The sequence below is a fragment of the Theobroma cacao genome, chromosome 8 (genome assembly GCF_000208745.1).
Source record: "Theobroma cacao cultivar B97-61/B2 chromosome 8, Criollo_cocoa_genome_V2, whole genome shotgun sequence".
Taxonomy (NCBI): Eukaryota; Viridiplantae; Streptophyta; class Magnoliopsida; order Malvales; family Malvaceae; genus Theobroma; species Theobroma cacao.
This window is the reverse complement of record NC_030857.1, coordinates 10,414,341-10,432,070: the sequence shown is the minus strand read 5'-3', so window position 1 is coordinate 10,432,070 and position 17,730 is coordinate 10,414,341. Positions and strand designations below refer to the sequence as shown.

Sequence of the window (17,730 nt, the reverse complement as noted above, 5' to 3'; positions counted from 1 at the left end):
TTTCAAGTATGTATAAATTTATTTAGCTTTTACGCTATAAAAATTATTCACGTATAACTCTATAAATATTGTTTTATAAGAAAATAGAATATTTTACTTAATATTTCTTTTATTTTCTTATTATATTCAAATAACCGTAATTTCGTTTTAAATGAAGATTTTAGACTTTTAAACTCATTTTGAATATGAATTATGTGTTTTGTACTTGTATGTTACGTTTTAGCCAGTTTCAAAATTTTTGAGAAAAAATGACAAAAATACCTCTGTGAGATGAAAAATTAATATTTTATTTGTTTAAAGTTGGAAACAGCTTAAAATCTTTTAGAACACAATATTTGACAATGGTTGCTCACAAGGGAACAAAGAAACTGATGGTAAAGCCTTGCGAGGTTTCGGGTTGACATTTCGGGCAATGAGTGTCTACCGGGACACCGCGGCGGTTGTCACGGGCTCGAGGGGAGTACAGGGTCGTGACACATCAGTTGAAAATCGTGCCTCCATGCATAAAGCTTATGCTAAGCTTAATCATGTGTTAGCAATGGAAGAACAATTCTGGAAGCAGAAAGCTGGCATTAAATGGCTAGTGGAGGGTGAGAGAAACACAAAGTTTTTCCACATGAGAGTTAAAAAGAAGCGAATCAAGAGTCATATATTCAGAATACAAAATCCATATGGGAGCTGGATAGAAGATCCAGATTTAGTGAAGTCATCTGCAGTGGATTTCTTTTCTTCTCTCATGAAGAAGGAATCATGCGCAATGACCAGGTTTAATGATTCTTTAATTCCTTCCATTCTATCTAAAAATGATAATGTTTGGTTATGTGCAGCACCTACCATGGAGGAACTTAAAGTCGTAGTGTTCAATATAGATAAAGATAGTGTGGCTGGCCCTGATGGATTTTTGTCTTATTTTTATCAACATTGTTGGGAAATAGTTGCAAGTGACCTCTTGGATGCAGTGGTGGATTTTTTTCATGGAGCTGCCCTCCCAAGAGGAATAACATCCACGACAGTTGTGCTGCTGCCCAAGAATGAGAAAGCTTCTAAATGGAGCGACTATAGGCCGATAAGTTTGTGCAATGTCTTGAATAAAATTATCACAAAAATTTTAGCTAACCGGTTAGCCAAAATTCTTCCTTTTATTATTACAGATAATCAAAGCGGATTTGTTGGGGTAGATTGATCAGTGACAATATCTTGCTTGCTCAAGAATTAATAGGGAAGATTGACCGATAGTCAAGAGGCGAAAATGTGGCTTTAAAGTTGGACATGATAAAGGCATATGATCGGCTTGAATGGGATTTTCTTTATAGAATGCTAAAGCAATTTGGATTCAGCTCGCAATGGATTAATATGGTGCATCGCTGTATATCTAACTGCTGGTTTTCCCTGTTGATAAATGGTAGCACTGTGGGTTATTTCAAATCAGAAAGGGGTTTAAGGCAGGGTGATCCTATTTCTCCTCTATTATTCATCCTGGCTGCGAAATACTTGTCTAGGGGGCTAAATGCTTTGTTTGCTAAATATCCATCCCTCCATTATTATTCAAATTGCTCAATGTCAGTAAGTCATTTGGCATTTGTGGATGATGTTATCATATTTACAAATGGTGCGAAATCCTCCTTGCAGAAAATTATGTTGTTCTTACAGGAATATGAAGAAATTTCTGGACAATGAATAAACCAACATAAAAGTTGCTTCATCACGCATCGGAATGTGGCAAGCTCTCGCAATCAAATTATTGCTCATGTCACTGGTTTCATTCATAAATGCTTGCCTATTACATATTTGGGGGTTCCACTATACAAAGGACCGAAAAATGTAATTTTATTTGATGATCTTATGGCAAAAATTCAGGAGCGTATTTCTGGATGGGATAATAAAATTCTATCTCCTGGCGGTCGCATAACACTACTTCGCAATGTACTTTCTTCCATGCCTATCTATCTGCTCCAGGTTCTTAAACCCCCTATTTGTGTTATTGAGAGAATTGAACGAATGTTCAATAATTTTCTATGGGGAGGTTTGGCAGGCACTAGGAAAATCCATTGGGCTTCTTGGCATAAAATCACGTTGCCGTCCACTGAGGGAGGGTTAGACATCCGAGGCTTAAGTGATGTGTTTGAGGCCTTTAGTATGAAACTTTGATGGTGATTTCAGACCTGTAACAACATTTGGTCGCAATACATGAGGGCGAAATATTGTGCTAGTCAAATTCCAAGGTATGTTCAATCGAAGCTTCATGACTCACAAACTTGGAAACGGATGTTAGCTAGCTGTCCGGTAACGGAATATCACATGAGATGGCATATTGGGAAGGGTGAGTTATTCTTCTAGCATGACTGTTGGATGGGTGAGGAACCTTTGGTCAATCGTTTCCCATTTTTTGCATCTTCTATGGCACAGGTTTGTTATTTTTACGATAATGGTGCATGGAATGTGGACAAGTTGAATAATGTATTACCGGAGGAGGTGGTGATGGAAATTATTAAGATTTCGATTGACACATCTAGCACAGATTTAGCATACTGGGTCCCCACTTCGGATGGTCAATTTACCATTAAATCCTCTTGGGAGACAGTACGACAACGACAGGCGGTAAATTCTATCCTTAATTTACTTTGGCATAAAAGTATCCCCCTTACTACTTCTTTTTTCCTTTGGAGGTTACTACAGGATTGGATTCCGGTTGATTTGCGATTGAAATCCAAGGGCTTCCATTTAGCTTCCAAATGCCAACATTGCAACTCAGAGGAGTCTCTTTTACATGTCATGTGGGAATGCCTAATAGCTACACAGGTCTAGAGGTATTTTGCAAAAAAATTTCAAATCTTCATTACTAACCCACAGAATATTTCTTAGATTATATGGTCCTGGTTGTACTCTGGTGATTATACGAAAAAAGGTCACATCCGCACGTTAATACCTTTGTTTACTTTTTGGTTTCTATGGGTTGAACGTAATGATGCGAAGCATAGAAACCTAGGAATGTATTCTAACAAAGTAGTGTGGAGAGTGTTACAGCTTATTCACCAATTATTTTATGGGAACCAATTCCAACGTTGGCAATGGAGGGGTGATCTACAAATAGCTCAAGATTGGGGTCTAATTTTTCAGAGGGCATCTCCAATTCCACCAAAAATATTATCTTGGCACAAACCGTTAGCAGGTGAGTTTAAGTTAAATGTTGATGGTAGTTCCAAGGATGATTTTCATATTGCTGCTGGAGGAGGACTTCTTCCAGATCATAAAGGTACCATGATTTTTGAATTTTTTGAAAATTTTAGACCTTATAATTCATTACAGGCAGAGCTAATGGCACTACATAGGGGTTTGCTTTTATGCATTGAGTATAATGTTACTAGACTTTGGATAGAAATGGACGCAAAAGTTGTGGTACAAATGATAGATGAGGGTCATCAGGGTTCTTCCAAGACTCGGTATTTGCTAGCTTCGATCCGTAGATGCTTGAATGTTTTGTCTTATCGTATTTCACACATCTATAGAGAAGGGAACCAGGCTGCAGATCATCTTTCAAATCAGGGGCATACGCACCAAAATCTACAGGTATTTTCACAAGTAGAAGGTCAGCTTAGAGGTATAATTAGATTAGATAAAATAAATTTACCATATGTTCGTTTTAAATAAATGTAAAGGAGTAGTACTCCTATTTAATTTATGTTATTTTATTACTTAGATCCTTGTAATATGGTAAAGTTTCACTTTTATGATAGCATTCAAAAATATGCACATAAAATGAAATTTACCATTTCATGTAACTTTCTTTATCTTTCTCAAACTCTTGTAACTCTGGAGGTTCGGTTTATGTCCCCCTCCCCATTGTACTTAATTTTTTCGATTTTTAATAAAATGATTACAGAGTAGCTGGGCCCTGCGAGAACTTCCAGCATAAAAAAAAAACAAATAGTTAAGTATTTAATTTATTAATTAGTGTATAATATCTTATTTAAAAAATAAAATTTAAATTCTCCTTTCTTCAATTAAAAAAATAATAATGACGAATCAGAAGCTTTCAATCCACAAAAGTGGCAAGAGTTATTGTGGAAAGCCCTTTGGGCTTTAGAAGTCTTAGAGATCCTGTACAAAGGTAAGTTTTGTTTTACCCTTGCATAGGTCATGATGTTCTTCTACCTATGGAAATGTTGGTTGACAGAGGCAGGAAGATTTGGATGACACTAGACTTGTTGCCTTGGGCAGACTTAATGCTCAAAAGAAAAGGGTGGCTAAGATTTTTTTTTTTTTATGAATAGGAGATTTCATCTAGAATATGATTCTGCTTATTGGGAAGTAGAATCTGGGGAATATTACATCCCAAATTCAAAAATGTCAGACAAATTAAACAACATAATCCTTGAAATGAAAAATAGATATGGCTGTGAACCGAAAGGTCCCGAGGTCAATGATAAAAGAGAATGATGCTCACTACTTTTTAGGCATTGCTAATTACGACAACATTTACTCGAGAAATGCAAGGAACAAGCATGAGAATGCGAAAGCCTTTATGGTAAAAGGAAATACTTGTGAATCAAATCTAGATTCCACTAAAATCAAATGTCAAACTACAAGAAAGCAGAGGAATAATTCTGAATCATGATAAATGATCATTTTGTCACTTGTGCAGAGCACAAGCACAATTCTCTTTCCCTACATCTGCTGCAATACAAGGAGGCTGATCATGTTCTTCCTGATACCAGGTTGATCGTTTTTCAACTAATTCATCCAAGAAGAGATCCAGCTTCTCAATGGTCACATTTGGCATCACCACCACATGTGCTATATTCCCTTCACAAGCTAGTTGCCACCTACGAACAAACTCCTCATCCCGGGGCCGCTCAAACACAACGGTACTGCTGAGTTCATTAAGCATAGCACTGATCCCAGCCCCACGCAGCCGGTCCTTCAAGTAGTGAGCATTTCTGAGGCACTTCTGAACTTCTTTTTGAAACCCTTTATAACCTTTTCTGTTGAGAGTATACCAAAGAAAAATAGGAGCATGACCATTCCGACTTCCCATGATTGTAGCATCCCTTGATGCAAGGTATTCAACATTGCTTGAGAGCACATTAATGTGCTCCATCCTTGTGATCTGAACACCACAAGGCATTGGACAACCCACAAACTTGTGGCCGGAGACACTAACACTTCCAATGGGCTTCTTGAAAGTAACCTTTGGTGCCTGTTCACCACCAAGAATAATATCAACTATCAAACTTAAGTGGTAAAAGGCATCCAGACAGGAAGAAAAAGTAACACAGTAAGATAAGAGTTTGAGAACAAACGAATAACATTATACACAAACTCATCATCTACTTACAGATAGGAAACATGTTTAATAACCATGTTGAGTCCTTTCACTTCTTTTAAACATGTCAACAAACATGAAGATTTATTATAAGGTTAGCAGTGTTGCACCCAAGGCAAGAAAGCAAATCACATAATTCATCCAGGTGAATTATTTTAGAAAGCATAGGTTCGTAGTAATCAAAGCACTAGCATATAAACAGACCATTAACAGTGACAAAAGACTATGTTACTTTATCTCTGTTCTTCAGGCAAAAATCCTGACGCACTGTCAATTCAGCCCTAATTATAGGCTAATTCAGTTTTTATAGTCAAATCGAGAGGAAACACATACCATTTAACATGCTAGACTTGCTAGGTAAAAAATTACAAATTTGGCAGAAGAAAAGCAGTCTGCTGACTCTGCTCACAACTTGCAAGGTATGATTGATGGAAAGTTCAGGGGACCACCAAGCTTTGCTAGCTTCTCTCAAACACACATTAAAACAAAAGCTATACACGTGATAACTTACCCGTTTAACAAAAGGCATCATGAGTCCAAACAAAGCTCCATCACAATGAATGTAGAACCGATCATGTGAAAATCCACTTTCTTCAAGGGTTTGTATCACAAGATCAAGGTCATCTACAGCTCCTTTAACAGTTGTTCCTTCAGTAAACATTATTATCCAAGTTATTTATCTCATTAAAACAAAACCCACGACATTTGGTTGGCATATTTCTGTGACAGTGTGGGGATGTATATGCATGAGAGAGAGAGAGAGACCTATGTTAACATTGATTATTGCTGGTTTGTCCTTGTTAGCGAGCAACTTAACTCTGAAGTCACTGCAATCAATCTCACCCGAGACCAGAGTATCAACTTTCACACACTCCATTCGATACATTCGAGCAGCTTTAAAGATAGAGTAGTGTGACTCCCGTGATGCATACAAAATTCCATCTGGAAACACTTCCCTCCTGCAAAATTCAATCATCTATCATTTATGCTTTTCAATTACAATAAGATGCAATGTTGACACCTGAGCATTTAGTTCATTGGTTGATGCATGATCCCCTGCGTAAAGAGCAGGGTTCAAATCCCTTTTTCCCCAATTATTAAAAAAAAAAAAGATGTGATGTTTGAAACGCAAGTAACCAAGTTTTAAACTAACACTAACCCAACTAAAATTCCATGAAGATTGCCTTCTGTGCCACAATTTGTAATGTAACCCCAGTATTCATTCTTCTCTATTTCCCACAAACGGGCAAACCAATCCAACACACCAACTTCAAACTGCCTTGAGTGAACACCATAGTTGCTCTCAATAAATGGATCTCCAAGATTGTTGATCGAGAAATGCTGTAACTGAGCTAGCGCACCATATTCGAAGTCCAGATTATAAGGATAGCCTGAAAAGTTGCACTTCAATTAATAGCCTATAAATTGCAAGGCCTCAATGAAAATTAATGGCAGGATCAATATAACTAAAAGTCCTTGCAAGTTAAGCTACCATTGGTTAATGTTTTTGCTACTTGCTTTTTTTTTTTTTTTGAAAGCAAAAGGGAAAAACCTGGATTTTTTATGGAAAAGAAAGAACTAATATTTTTTAAGAATCTAAAGCTTAAAAATATAAATTTTTATATAACAAAATGTATGATTTTAAGTATTTTTATAACAATCATATTAAAATTGGTGTTACATTTTATTCATTTCTTCATTTTTAGTTAACTGGGCTTTTGCTTTCTACTATCTGCTTTTGCTTTTAAGCAACTTTTTCAATATCCAAACAACAATCAAACGGAACACAAATTTGAGATCTTTCAATTCACAAGTACTCCTTTAAGAAAGACCAACACCGAACTCACTTTCTCTCAATATTTATTTACGTCATAAATGTTCAAAAAAAGTTAAGGCACATTATCTTTTTATTTTTTCTGTCTTTTTGTTTTTGTTTTTTTTGAAACAAGGCACATTACCCTGTTCTTTGTGTGTTAAATGAATATATAATCTCTCAATTAAACAACAACTAAACAGAAAATGAACTCAAATTAACAGCTTGCATTAAATATGAAAGACATTTTGTTTACCTAAATGGTGCTTGGTCCGCTCCATGAGGGTTTTGCGGTATCGAGCCAAGACTCCAGCCATGTATGCGTCCTTGTCACCGGTGAACTCATCGTTAGCTTCTGGCTCCGTGACTGCCAGGCACGAGGTGTGCACGTTCCTCCCCAACACAATCTCCCTGCTCTTCTTCACCGGCTTCCCCACTCCTTCTTCTTCCTCCTCCGATTCGCTGGGCCCACCGTCCGCCGCCGTTACAACCGGCGGCAACGGTTCGGCCACCACAGCCGTCGGATCGAAGTCAACCGCTAAGATCTCCACCTCGCTGATGACGTTCGGCGACGCCGTTTCAATCTCTACAGCCCCAGCCATGATCTTTTAGATCACAATAGAAACAAAGGTGAAAATAGCGGATAAATTTGAAGTGAAATGAAATGCGAAGGATTTGGTAAAATGGTTCTTTGTTTTATTATTATTATTTCTTTGTAAGTTTTCCGCAGCTTCTCGAGTTATTGTAGATCTGAGAAGTATCAAGGAAAACGGAGATGGAGAGGAGCAGAGCGAGAGCGAGAGAGGGACGTCCTTTTGGGCACTTGTTGGTATACTATTTATAGGCGCCAGCCTCAATGAGGTTGCCTCCTGTCCGCTTTCTAACTTTTACAGAACCTATTCACTTTGTTATAAAAACCAAATGAGTTTAAAGATGTTTTGTAATATATATTAACATGTCCACATAATTCCATTATCTATTGATTTATTATTTATTTTTTTGTATTATTTTTAAATAATACATTTATAAATTATCCCCAAATAACGTTACTTAATTCCTTCGAACGAGTGCTAATCTAATTTTTCTAAAACTAAACAAAATCTACGTTAAGCAAGGTGGAGTGAGGTGAGGTATACCATATACGCATAACTCATCCCTCTTTCTGATTGCTGGTCGAGAATCTCAATCTCTCCTGTTTGAGATATCTTTGCTTCATTCACTGCTTACCCAATTCAATCAATGTACTCAACAATAGTCAACAGGGTAAGTTTAAAACTCAAATGGCACGTTTGATTCACGAAATAGATAAAAATAAAATAAAATAGTTATTACGTGGAAATAAAATAAAATAAGTATTACGTAGTTTGATATGGGGAATAGAATAAAGTAAGAATAATTATTATGACTTATTATAATATTTGGTTGGTAACAATAGCTTTAGAAGAAGAAAAAAATAGAAAATAAAAAAAATATCATTTATTTTATATATAATTATTTATTTTTATTTTATTTTTCAAATATTAATAATTTATTAATTATTAAAAATAATTAATAATAATTTAAATATAATATAAAAATTTGNTAATATTCTAATTACTAATATTTTATTTTATAATTTAATATTATTTTAATTAAAATATTAATATTTTTTATTTTTATTTATACTCTTTAAAATTTTAATATATTAATAATTTAATAAATAAAACATTAATAGTTTAAAATATTAATATTTTAATCATATTAATATTAATAATATTTAAATTATATATAAAATATTAATATTTTAAATTTTATAAATAATTTATTCTTTTTTATTCTATTTTTTTCCTTTTTCTTTTTTTCTTTTTCATGGGTCAGTCGCTGGAAAGGGGACCGGTGTAACAAAACGGCGATCTGGTGCACCATGTGGCTGGATCTGGCCACTACGACACCAGATCGATGCTTCCCAACGGCTGGATCTGGTCGTGGAGTGTCAAATCCAACCGTAGGATCTAGTCGGGAAGCACCATATCCGATGCTTCTCGCGGTCAGATCTGGCCGTTGAGTGCCAGATCTGATTGGATCTCGATTGAATGTTGTCGGAAAGGACTAGATCAACGCTTTCTGACCATATTCGATTGTTGCCGCCACCATCGCCGCCGTCGTCGGTGTTGAGTGCCAGTTAGAGAGAGAATGAGAGAGGAAAGAAGATGAGAAGAGAGAGAAAGAAAAGGGCAAATGAGAAGAAAAAAAGTATTTATAGGTTTAAAGTTATAATATTTTTAGGTTATAAGGGATATTTTAGTCATTATATATTTAAAAGCTATTCCTTGTCTCATGGAATAAATATTACCAAGGAGAGAGAAGGGATAGCTAAGGTTGAGTTTTAACCGATTTTACAGAATTTTTATTCCTACAGAATCTTTACTCCATGTCTCAATTTTAAACCAAACAAAGGCATAGGAAAGAGCTGGGAATGGAGTGGGAATAGCATAGCTATTCCTCATACCAAACGTGCTAAAAATCAAAACACTTTAATTAATTGACCTACCAACATTATAAAACTTTAATATATGGACCGACCTTCCCAATAAAGAAAGATGATTTCAAATCAAACCAAACCATGAAACCAAGACTGAAGTAAATCCTAAGCATAATAATTGCTAGTGTCGCATGGCGTTGGAGATATTTTGAAAAAAAAAAAACCTTTCAATTATTCTAAAAGGAAAATTTAATCTCTTTTTTTATAACAATACTTTTAGTCTTCTAACTCTTAACATTGTTAGTCAATAATTAAAAAAAATACAATCCAATATTACATAAATATTTTAAACACAAATACCTTCTTAAAATAATACATTATCTCTGTTCTCTTTTAAAAATCTTAATAAAAAAAAACTAAAAGAATTTGGATAAGTTTTTTTTTTTAAATTTTCATCTTTGGCATTTTGATCCACTCGAAAAATTTTGTAATAATCAACACTCATTTTTTGAATTCTTTTTTTTTTTTGTAACTTCAAGAATTTTCTCTTCTCTTTTTGGATATTTTTTCTTTTTCTCACAACTTTAGTTTTTTTTTAAATAAAATAAAATCATTGTATTCATCTGAAGAGAAGTTACAAAGTGTTGTTTCAAGTTTTCATCAGTTTAGTTTGAAGATTTTGCACAGCACCTTACAAAACTTCTTACAGCTAAGCATTTAGTTTATTAGTTAATACATCATCTTCTTACTCAAAGAATAAGATTCAAATCCCTTCTCCTAATCCAAAAAAAAAAAAAAAACCTACAATCCCTTACAAAATCTATAAAAAATTGAACCAACTTGAGTGTTGGGTTACCTTACAAAAGGGATACCCAAGCTTAGTACGCTTTACAAAAAGATTATTACACTTAATAGTAGCATACACAATACCACTTACCAACATGACCACCTATTATCTAGGTTCTTAAATTTTCAGTAATATCAACAAAGCCTCTCTCTACCAATATAAAAAATCCCATCATATTGGTGTTTTAATTCGAAAAATTACAACTTTAGTTTTTTTTAACTAAAAGAATTGTGATTTAAAAGAAAAAAATACAAAAAAATTATTGATATTTTTTGACCTATGCCATTTGAAGAATAAAAGATTCACTGACATCAATACTATGGAAATTATATTAAAGTCTTTCATTTCTTTTCTTCTCTTATCTTTTTTATTAATTTTTTATTTTTTATTCAAAATTCTATTTTTTACGATTAATTAAAGTTTTTGATAGAGGATGGGTAGAAATTTTTTTTTCAAAAGAATATGTCTAAATTAAAACAATGATATAAAGGTCATTTGCACCTTAAAATATTTATCTGATATTAAAATTTAATTTTTTTAATTATTAACTAACAATATTAATAATTAAAGGATCAAAAATATTATTATAAAACAAGAACATTAAAATGTCTTTAGAGGAGATATTTGGATTTTGCTAAATTAAATTTGCCTAGATGGGCTTTCTTTGATCCGGCTAACCTTTTGTGATTCTGCATGGCCCACTAGAGGGGGAAATGGAGATTCGCTATTGGATTGAGATGGCATCGCGTGGCTGGTTCTCTTCCGGAAAACGACAGATATTTATTTTGTGATCCACTCGCCACGTGTTGTCCACAATTTGTCGCCTTCTTTGTGTTTGATGTTACGGGTTCTTCTTGGCTCATAGCATCTCCCAAGGATCATTCACAAAGCTGACGGCTCGGGAGTTCGGAACCCAGTCTCTGCCACGCCGTTAGCGGGGAGAAACGGTAGGATTATAATTTTTTTTAGGCATTTTAAAAATAAGATATTTTTCAAAATATATTTTTTATAATTTTAATTATTTTTAATTAAGTTAGATAAAATTACTTTTAATAAAATTACACTCTAGTGTTATACGTTATGTACAAAAATATATTACACGTCATGATTTGATTGTTACAAGCCATGTGTAAAAACATGTAACACGTTATTATTAGGTTGTTACACATCATGTACAGAAACATGTGACACGTCATGTACAGAAACATGTGACACGTCATGGTTAAGTTATTACACGCTATGTTGAAAAAAATACGATTGTTATACGTCATGTACAAAAACATGTTACACCTCATGATTAAAAAAGTTATTACACGTCATGTTGAAAAAAAAAATACTGTTGTTACATGCCATATTGAAAAAATATTATTATTACACGCCATATTCAAAAAAATTTTGTTACACTTTAATATCTAAAATGTTGTTATTATTTACAAATCAAAACTTCAAATCCTCTCAACTCTCTTCATTTCTTTTTATTTTTTTGACAATTTGGTGTCGATTAAAGTGTTTCCAACATATTTTCATAAATCAAAACATAAATTTTCTTATCTAAAACATATATTTCAACTAAAAATAAAAAAAATTCCTTTCAAAACCTAGGTTTATAAATTTCAAAATTTTAAGTTTATTAGTGTTTAGATCCCGAATTGATTCAATTAAAAATTATTTTAAACATTTGTGATCATTTCTTCAGTTTTAGTTTTACCAAAAATACCTAAAAATCAAAATTTTCAAATAGCCACCCACCTAAGCACATCAAAACCATTGCTTGGTGTCTTGAAAACGCAAAAAAGAAAAATCTGAAAATGCGAGAGAGAGAAATCGGAAACATAGTAGACGAATGCTGAAGAGAGAAATCGATAAAATTTGAGAGACTAGGATGGTGAGAGAGAGAAATCAAAAACACAAATGAGAAAAAATTGTGATGAATGGTTTAATTTATTTGAAATAGTTTCAAGAGTATTTTTTGTCAAGTTATGGCTAAATATGGTTAAAAACAGTTAAATTTATTTTGATGATTATTTTTAAAATGTCCTTATCAAGAAAGACTATTCCTCATAATTTTCTTTTTTTTTTCATATCAAGTCAATGTGGGAAAATTTTATCTGATCCAAACTTATCAGAATAAAGAGCAATGCTTAATATCACAAATTTCACATTACTAAAAGATACTTATTAATAAAGGTTTATTTCTTCATTTAATAAATTTTGAGTTAAAAATATGAGTTTATAATAAATAATATTAGAGTTTATTAAGTGTTCAATGACGTGAGACCCTGTAAGAAGATACTACAATCAAACTAAGTTTAGATTAAAGTAGACTCATTTTTTTTATAAGTGAAAGAGTTAGAATAATGAAGACCTTATTACACAATTAAATTAAATAAAATATCAAAAATCTAGTATTAATAACAAAAATACTATTTTATCCATTTTATCTTTTTGAAGCAATGTGCGACTCTCTCACTTCATGTGTGGTAGAATTATAATCTAATACTATTTAAATTAAAGGATTCAAGTGCTTGGTAAGCGACAAAGATTATCTCACAAAATATGTTTTCCCTTATACCAATGATCTATTATTTATTTAAGGAGGAATTAATCATATCACCACTTTCATTTCTTTAGCGTTGATATTGGTAAGAACTTTAGGATGTACAAGTTTGTGAGATTATGTAAATAATAAACTTTAGGGACGTACCACCACTTCCATGTGCTTCTCAATTATTGTTATTGTTATAGGACGTTCTTACTTGTCCTGAAACCGTTCTTTAAATTTTAAGGCCAACTTTACTCCTTTCCTCTCTCAACGAAATAACTCCCGTAACAACATCTCCAACATAACAAAAGAAAATGGTTACCTTTAAGTCATGCAGCCTGATTTCTAAAGGCATTGTTGCTTTTTCAGCAAAAACAGAACAATGAAGCAGGCAAAGGCAAAGGCAAAAGCAAAGAGCATAAATATTTAGAGGCAACAAGTTTCTGAGGCAAAGAAAAAGAAGGCATCGAGTGTAAAATGAATACTCTCTTTTGCAAGATTCGATTCAAGTAGGTGATTTCGGCTCTAGCTGGGTTTTGGGGTTTAACATACACAGCATTTGGGTATACAGAGATTAAGTTTGGGATAAACTTGCATATTTTAAAATGCAGTGTTAGTCCCAATATGGGCTGGGGTTGCTAAACTTTTTTAAATCTTTGTTTACGTCCCTACTTGAAATTCTATTAACATCTTTTCTTTTATCCAAGCCTAACCCTGGCAAGCTTAAGGCAATCCACAATACACACACCATAATAATATTCTCCAATTTCAGTTTGGCAGCTGATCAGTACTCTTGTTTGCCTGGATTTTCATTAATAGGAATTTCTAGGCAATTAATAATCTTTTAACTCAAGATTAGGGCTGTAAGATTTGGAACATGTAAATGGAATTGTATGATACAACCTGAAGTTTTGTGGATTTTTTTAGAGATTTTTACCTCAGAGATCCTCCTTTCACAAGGTTAGCTGTTAAAATACTACATTATATATAAGCTAAATCTTACATGGATGTTGCCCAGCCCAAGTATGCTGAGTTATAAAGTAGCAGATGAAATTTCAGAACATATGCCACGCTAAAATAACTACAGAAAATTCCTAAACTCTCTAGAATTGTGGACCATGTCCTAAATTCAATGCCTAATACATGCTCATATGCAAGTAACTAGCAATGGTATGCTATGTGTGCTTAATCCCAAGCCTTGTATGTGCTCATTCATTTCTTTCCACCTACCATTTCCTTATGTTTAAAAGGAAATATTTGAGACCTAAGAAAATAAGAGTACTTGTTTTAATGTCAGTTCGGCATTAGTTCAAAAAGCTCAACTTTATCTGTGCATTCAATCCCTTGATCTTCCTGTAAACACAAAAGTCAGTCTTCTTATGCCCAAAGATCAGGAAGTCACCAATGCTGATAAATCACATTCAAGCCCTTCCAAATTATCCAGATAGCATCTAAATTAAAAGGCAATGACGGCTGCCTATCATATATAAAGTAACATCATAATAATTTTCTGAACAACACATATTCACAAGATAAAGGAAAGAATTCCTGCACAACCATTCATAGTCCCCCTCATGGAGGGCGGAATGCCTTTTTCTTTGAGCTTATCCTCCCCTCATGGAGGGTGGAATACCTCCTCACTTTAAGCCTACAAAAGGATGTCTAGCATGGCAACCCAAAAGAATATCTAAAGCACCATTTCAATTAATTTCAGAGATCTGTCAGCTGGTGCCTTTATTATATGTCCTTGAATAGACTATGGATTCAACAGGAACACACCATACTGTGATTCCCAAATTACCAAAAATCACAAATAACACTCTAATCAACACACCATAATGTTAGTGTTAGCAATTGCACTATCTAAACAACAGATTACTAAATGACGCTTGAAACCATTAATATCAATAATGCATCATATGATACTGTAACATACACTGCTTCCATTAATTTCAACTATTCCACATTTCCCCAAGAGAAAAAAGAAACACTTCGTAGTAACAAATAACACAAAAGGTATCATTTCTTTCAATATTTGAACTTGATGTCTCAATCAAGCACTTAAAAGAATAATCAAAGAGATGTAACATTCTTCTGTTTCCCATTATCAGCATCAAGTTACATTGCTTGAGAACAAATTGAACAGAATTCACCCTTTTTACTCTTGACAACAGATTGCATTGTTTTCGCACTATCTTGAAACATGCTTTTCACTAAAAAGAACATCAACAAAATACAACAATATTTCAGAATACTAAACAGTGCAACAACATACCGATTAATTCAAGGCAGTAGGGTAAGCCTAGCCTCAAACATAAATCCCCGGAAAAGCTCATCCCCGTTTCCCGGCACCCAATCAATCCACCGCCATTCACAACAATCCCAGAGAGCCAACCTTCGGACTTTCTTCCCGGAAAAGCAAACCCTATCCCCTCCTCCAAACACCTTAAACTTACTATCCTGAAACCATTGGTGCATATCCTCAGGCATTCTCGTTGCCTCTTCCCACTCCATCGTTTCCAAATCTAACCTCAATATCAAAATCGTCAGACAAGATTGATTCAACGAATAACTCGATTTTAACCCCCCAATCATCAAGATTTTGTTCCCGTTGCCACATATTAAACGCGGTCGTTTCATGATATCGAAAATGTCTCCCCATTCGTGCCTCTCCAAGCATTCCCAATTGTTGTTCATCACATTTAAATTTAAGTTTAACATGTTATTGACAGCGCAAGAGAATAATTTCCACTTACTCCTCCACGGCGATCCGACGTCACATAAGGCGTAAACGGAGTTGGAGACAACAATAGGGCTTCGGGGTTTGGATGGTAAATTTGAAGAGAATTTGAGCCATTGTTGGGTTTTTTGAGAAAAGGAGAAGTAAAGAGCGGCGAGTTCGGTTAAGACCATAACTCGGTTCCTTGAGTCAACTAGGACCGAGCCGTGGCGTGACCAGGCCGAGCCGAGCTGAGGAAGGACCCTGTATTGGCGAGTCAAGGGGTTGCAAACGATGAGTGACTTGTTCGAGTCGGACGAGTCAGGTGAGTCGGCCCACAGGTAAACCAGACCGAGTGAAGACGCAACCGGGTGAGGAGATCGGAAAGGAAGAAAATCGAGGTTGACTCGCAGCCATTTGTTTTGATCGGGGTCGTAAACGTGGAGGGAAGTAGAAAGGGGCTCGTAGCGACTGTGATTATGATGGTGATGAGGAGGGCGGAGAGCAAGGAGGTTGAGATGGGATCGGGTGGAGATGAGGTGCATGAAAGATGGCGAAGTCAAGATTTGGTTAAAGAGCTTGCAAACGGAGCGGCAAGTCATGATTTGACGAAGCGAAAGGGAAGAGAAGATCTGGTGAAGCGAATCTTCGGCGAGACGGTTGATCGGAGAGTCCTCCATTTTCGTCGATAGAGGGGCGAAGCAGAGAATCCGGGATTGAAATGCAGGAGACTTGGTCGGAATTTGGGGGAGGAGGAGGGCGAGACTTTGGGGGTTGCGTAAAGAGGCTGTTTCTTTTTGAAGTGGCTACGGAGTCGGCGCGTTGTCTCGAGGATAATCCTCGCATTTCCTAATTTGCCCTTGTATAATGTTGTATGGGCTGTGATGCATCCCATCCGATCATAGTCTTAAAGTAACATTCACCAATTTAAAATGAGGTTAAATTATGTAATTATTCATGTACTTTATAAAAAGTATAGATTTTGGTACTTATATAATAATTTGTGTAAATTAAGTTTTGATATTTTATTGATTTATTAATTTTAATATAATTAAATTTAATAATTAAGTATACTAACATGATATTTTGACTAAATTAACATGGTACTATCAATTGACGTGATGTTGATTTTGTATTGACGTGATGTTGATTTTGTATTAACGTGGCGTAATGCTTATATGGCACCTATTGATGTGGCAAAAATGCTTGCTAACATGACAAAAACACTTTAACCCTAAATTGAATGAGATTAACATAAAAATTAAAAAAGAACAAACAAACAAAAAACAGTTCAAGAGGGAGAATCAAGAGAGGGATTGTGGTGTTTGGTTTTGAAACGAAATTGAAGATGGGGAAAATAATATGTTTTAAGGGTAAATGGGTTTTATTTTTAAAGATTCAACTTGTTTTGAATCAGCAATTTTCTATTAAAGATTAGATTGGTAAATAAAAATATTTTGTTGCAATCTCATTTAATTTGTTTCTTTTGGCAAAATATTGCATTTTAAGGTTAATGGGCTCTCTTTTTTTAAAGAAAAAGATTGAATATTTGAAAAGAGAGGGAATGAAATAAAGCAGAAAGAATCAAGATAAGGACACATTAAATTTCAATAGGTTAGTCCAAGAAATATGGTGTAATTTGACTTATTCGATATAAAAATTGGTGTTTGTGATATTTTGGGATCTATTTTGTTTCCCACTGGTGTTTGTTTATTTAGGGTTTACAATCTTTGACTCTTGCTTTTGGGTGGTTTTTTTTTTTTTTCTGATAACATTGTTTTTGGGTTGGAACCCTAATTGTCTATTATTTACTGTTATAAAACCCAATTTGATGTCAAGTAGAGGTAAAACTCAATTTGATGTCAATGCCAATAAAATACGATGACAAATTTTACTGTTATAAAACTAGTATAGATTCTCAAAAGCTATCTATACCTCTAGTGGAGAATCATCTTTGAAACTTAAGTTGGTTAATTAGAATCACCTGTTTGACATCTTGTGACTTCTTTTATATTATATATATAT

At 34.3% G+C, this 17,730-nt stretch overlaps 3 protein-coding genes across 3 annotated transcripts; 1 reads left to right on the top strand and 2 right to left on the bottom strand.

Annotated features, from left to right (window-relative positions):
* Positions 539–2,805, top strand: LOC108663025. Its single transcript, XM_018125510.1, has 6 exons — positions 539–1,070; positions 1,430–1,563; positions 1,858–1,956; positions 2,161–2,283; positions 2,407–2,598; positions 2,677–2,805. The coding sequence occupies exons 1-6, from the start codon at positions 539–541 to the stop codon at positions 2,803–2,805; spliced, it is 1,209 nt and encodes a 402-aa protein (XP_017980999.1).
* On the bottom strand, positions 4,510–8,042 carry LOC18592588 (serine decarboxylase). Its single transcript, XM_007019401.2, has 5 exons — positions 7,393–8,042; positions 6,483–6,714; positions 6,089–6,282; positions 5,835–5,971; positions 4,510–5,197 (listed from the first exon to the last, which is right to left on the bottom strand). The coding sequence occupies exons 1-5, from the start codon at positions 7,736–7,738 to the stop codon at positions 4,631–4,633; spliced, it is 1,476 nt and encodes a 491-aa protein (XP_007019463.1). The 5' UTR covers positions 7,739–8,042; the 3' UTR covers positions 4,510–4,630.
* On the bottom strand, positions 14,910–16,606 carry LOC18592586 (SKP1-interacting partner 15). Its single transcript, XM_007019399.2, has one exon. The coding sequence runs from the start codon at positions 16,383–16,385 to the stop codon at positions 15,270–15,272; it is 1,116 nt and encodes a 371-aa protein (XP_007019461.1). The 5' UTR covers positions 16,386–16,606; the 3' UTR covers positions 14,910–15,269.